Source organism: Quercus lobata, chromosome 6 (genome assembly GCF_001633185.2).
Source record: "Quercus lobata isolate SW786 chromosome 6, ValleyOak3.0 Primary Assembly, whole genome shotgun sequence".
Lineage (NCBI taxonomy): Eukaryota > Viridiplantae > Streptophyta > Magnoliopsida > Fagales > Fagaceae > Quercus > Quercus lobata.
Window position 1 is genome coordinate 594227 of NC_044909.1, and position 4954 is coordinate 599180.

General features: G+C 38.2%; 1 protein-coding gene across 1 annotated transcript; it reads left to right on the plus strand.

The window, feature by feature from the left end:
• The first annotated feature begins 1048 nt into the window (after positions 1-1048).
• On the plus strand, positions 1049-4596 carry LOC115993999 (putative calcium-transporting ATPase 13, plasma membrane-type). The gene has a single exon (XM_031118002.1). The coding sequence runs from the start codon at positions 1265-1267 to the stop codon at positions 4313-4315; it is 3051 nt and encodes a 1016-aa protein (XP_030973862.1). The 5' UTR covers positions 1049-1264; the 3' UTR covers positions 4316-4596.
• The last annotated feature ends 358 nt before the right edge of the window (positions 4597-4954 follow it).

Here is a 4954-nt window from a genome sequence, read left to right on the forward strand (position 1 = left end):
ATGAATGGGATCAAACATTGGATACTTGAGTTTAATAAGCGCGTCTGACTGTGGCATTGAGTTTGACTTTGAGTTGCTGTCTCCAAAAGTGGGAGCACTCGGAAGTTTCCATTATTCTTTGGAAATTTGGGTCCAAATAAATTATAAATACTACTACATAACAAAATCATTGCTCTGAAAGTAAAGTAAAAACGCTACGATGTTTACACGTAAAAGCAACATACGGAAAGCTTAGGAATCTTTTCTTTCTTTCTCAAGGTAACCCCCTCCGACATTTCAAGTTGACAACACGTAAACACGGACCGATCGACACGGATACATGAACATGAACATGAACATGAACATGAACATGAACTACTACTTACTATAAAATGTTTTGACATACCCTCTACTATCTCCATTACATCAACATACATCTTTAATTTCCAGGCCTTGTAGTAGACTACTTTTACTACATTATCCATTTGGTGGTACCACAACATATCTCCCACTCTTCTTTTCTTTCCTAAAATCTTTTTCGATCATTCGTCCTTGATATTTAACTTATATTTCTTGCCTTGATTACTACTACATTTTTGTCAAATCCTTGCGTTGCTTTCCAAAACACAGATCCCTATAGCCATCCAAATTTACTTCTGCTCTGCTTTCCAAACCCCGGTTCCAGCCTTCAAGTTTCAGGTCCTATTCTTTAGACTGTTTTATCCAATTTGGCATCTCGATCTACATATCTCCATTCTCTTTTTTTACATTAATTATTGCTCCATCATTTATTTCCTAATATCATTCCCCTGCTTCATATTTACTCGTACGAAAATATTATTTCTTTCTTACCACTACATTTTGTCAATCCCTTGCTTTCTTAATCCAATTCTCTATAGTAATTTGCTTCATTTTACTTTACTCCTATATTCCATTCCATTCCACACAACTCATTCCAACTACAATTCCAACTTTCAAGTTTTTAATAATTACAATTGTATAATTTTTTTTATTGTTTTTAAAAAATCATACCTACTCAAGTTAATTAAAATAAAATTAGCCAAACAAATCCTTATGCCATAAACCAAATCTCTAAAGTAATTCTTTTGCTTTAATTTTTTTAATTACCTAAAACCCTTTTTGCTCATTCATCCTTTTATAATTTACTCGTGAAAATGTTTGCTTTTCTTTCCTTGTAATTACTACATTGTCAATTCCTTGCTTTCTTAAAGAGATTATTATTAGTGAGCTGCTAAATTTACATTCATCCTGTGATTTCTGAACCATGGCTAGTACTAATATCCTACAAAACTTGGAGCAGATTCTGTATTTACTTCGTGTACCAAACACCCTTAGAGAACCCAAAAAGAGATGGCTGTCGGCTTTTGTTTCCATCTATTATTCTAGAGCCTCACTACCAAAGAAGAATAATGCCAAGATTCCACCCTGTCAATCTTTCGTAAGTTTGGATCTCAATCCAAACAACAGGTGGGAGACTGATCAATCAAGTCTCAACAAAATTGACCAATCAAGTCTTACTGAGCTTGTAAAAGAGAAAAACATTGAAAAGCTCCAAATTGTTGGAGGAGTTGATGGAGTGGCATCTAGTCTTGAAACAAATGTTGAATGCGGGATTCACGGCAATGTTGAAGACATTGCTCACCGACGTGAGGCTTTTGGCTCAAACACTTACGAAAGACCGCCTACAAAGAGCTTCTTCCATTTTGTAGTGGAAGCCTTCAAGGATCTTACCATTCTCATCCTTCTAGGCTGTGCTGTACTTTCTCTTGTGTTTGGCATCAAAGAGAAAGGAATAAAAGAAGGATGGTATGACGGTGGAAGCATATTTGTTGCTATATTTCTTGTCATTGCTGTTTCTACCATAAGTAACTTTAGGCAAAACAGACAATTTGACAAGTTATCCAAAGTTAGCAACAATATCCAAATTGAAGTTGTAAGAGCTGGGAGACGTCAACAGATTTCAATATTTGAAATTGTCGTTGGAGATGTCATTTGCTTAAAGATTGGAGATCAAGTTCCAGCAGATGGGCTATTCTTAGACGGACATTCATTGCAAGTGGACGAATCTAGCATGACAGGGGAAAGTGACCATGTAGAAGTAAATTGCAGTCATCCATTTCTGTTTTCTGGTACTAAGGTTGTTGATGGCTATGCTCGTATGCTAGTCACTTCGGTTGGGATGAACACGATATGGGGAGAGATGATGAGCTCAATCAGCCGCGACACCAATGAACAAACACCTTTGCAAGTTCGGCTCAACAGGCTAACTTCATCAATAGGTAAGGTTGGTTTGGCAGTTGCTTTCCTAGTTCTTGTAGTCTTGTTGGTTCGATATTTCACAGGGAATACTGAAGATGAGAATGGAAATAAAGAGTTCAATGGCAGCAGCACCAAGGTCAATGACATACTAAATGCTGTGGTGGGGATTGTTGCTGCTGCAGTTACTATAGTCGTGGTTGCAATTCCAGAAGGTTTGCCTCTGGCTGTGACACTTACACTTGCTTATTCCATGAAAAGAATGATGGCTGATCAGGCTATGGTGCGAAAGCTCTCTGCTTGTGAGACCATGGGGTCTGCCACCACCATTTGTACTGACAAAACAGGCACCCTCACTCTGAATAAAATGAAGGTGACTAAGTTTTGGCTAGGGAAAGAATCTTTTGTACCAGCTACTTACTCATCAATTGCTCCATATTTTCTCAAATTGCTACAAGAAGGAGTTTCTCTAAACACATCTGGTAGTGTTTACAAGCCTGCTTCAGGATCTGAAATTGAGTTCTCAGGTAGTCCCACTGAGCAAGCAATTCTTTCATGGGCTGTTCTGGAGCTTAGCATGGAAATGGAACAATTGATGCAAAGTAGCAAGATTCTTTATGTTGAAGCATTCAATTCTCAAAAGAAACGAAGTGGAGTCCTGATGAGGAGAAATGCAGACAACACAATCCATGTACACTGGAAAGGAGCTGCAGAGATGATATTGAAAATGTGTTCAAGTTACTATGACGCTTCTGGAATTATGAAAGATCTAGATGATGGTGAAAAGATGAAATTTGAGCAAATTATTCAAGGTATGGCTGCCAGTAGCCTCCGATGCATTGCTTTTGCACATAAGCAAGTTTCAGAAGAATATCAAGAACATGATTCCGAACAAAAAAAGATAGAAGAAGAAGGTTTGACCCTATTAGGACTGGTGGGTATTAAGGACCCCTGTCGTCCAGGGGTAAAGAAAGCTGTGGAAGATTGCCAAAATGCGGGTGTGAAAATCAAAATGATCACCGGAGACAATGTTTTCACAGCAAAAGCTATTGCCACTGAATGTGGAATACTGAGGTTGGATCAAGACATGAGTGGAGCAGTGGTAGAAGGTGTTGAATTCAGAAACTACACACCAGAGGAGAGAATGGAGAGAGTTGATAAAATTTGTGTGATGGCAAGGTCCTCTCCCTTCGACAAGCTATTGATGGTAGAATGTTTGAAACAAAAAGGTCATGTTGTTGCAGTCACTGGGGATGGCACGAATGATGCACCAGCATTGAAAGAAGCTGGCGTAGGACTTTCAATGGGAATTCAGGGCACCGAAGTGGCTAAGGAGAGCTCAGATATTGTCATTTTGGATGATAACTTTGCCTCCGTTGCCATAGTCTTAAGGTGGGGAAGATGTGTGTACAACAACATCCAAAAGTTCATTCAGTTCCAACTCACCGTAAATGTTGCTGCTCTTGTGATAAACTTTGTGGCAGCTATCTCAGCTGGAAAAGTCCCATTAACAGCAGTTCAGTTATTATGGGTGAACCTAATTATGGACACATTGGGTGGTCTAGCTCTTGCAACAGAGAAGCCCACCGAAGAGTTGATGACAAAGCAACCAGTAGGGCGAACTGAACCACTTATTACCAACATAATGTGGAGAAATCTCTTAGCTCAAGCTTTGTATCAGATTATCGTTCTCTTGACCTTGCAATTCAAAGGTGAATCAATCTTCGGTGTGACCGAGAAGGTAAATGACACCTTGATCTTTAACACTTTTGTTCTTTGTCAAGTGTTCAATGAATTCAACGCAAGAAAGCTTGAGAAGAAGAATGTGTTTAAAGGGATACATAGGAACAAGTTGTTTCTGGGGATCATTGCCATAACCATAGTCCTTCAGGTGGTCATGGTGGAATTTTTGAAGAAGTTCGCAGATACAGAAAGGTTGAACTGGGGGCAATGGGGTGTGTGCATTGGAATTGGAATAGTATCTTGGCCAATCGGTTGTATTGTCAAGTGGATACCTGTTCCACACACACCATTGCTCAGCTACCTAAGGATGAAATAGAATTAAGGACTGGGGAATGTAACCCCTCCAACAAGCAACAAGCATGGAATGAGACTTGTGCAAAATCCTCTTCAACCGTGGTTCCTCCTTGGGCTTTTCTCCAATATTCTGTATTCATAGCAATAATTCTCTAGGCTTTGGAAGCAAATATTTTATGCTTTGTATTTTTTATTTTTTATTTTACTGTTTTAGTTCACATTGTAGCATAAGACATAATGATATATGTAAGTATTTGATGTCATAAAATTAATAAAAATATTTTACTGATCTATTTTTTTTCATATCTAAAGGGCAGTTTCAATCATGTATTTCTGTGGTTTGTTTGAATGTTAAATTTAAAATCTTAACACCAAGATTAGTTACTACTTTCTAAACATTTTACAACAATTGTGCTAAGAACATAAATTCGAGTAACATATATCTAAAGATTATTTGCCCTAATCAAGATCTATCACCAAACCTTTATGGAACAATCAGCAGTTGTAGTCTTCCGGTCTATTTGGAACAGAGAACACCCCCCCTGAATATTTTCATGGAAGCAATGTAAAATTGTGCTTGGACGCCACTTGATACTGTCACTTCACTACTCCATTGATAGACTTGCATGAAACAATTATAGATGGAGCAATCTCTAAAGTT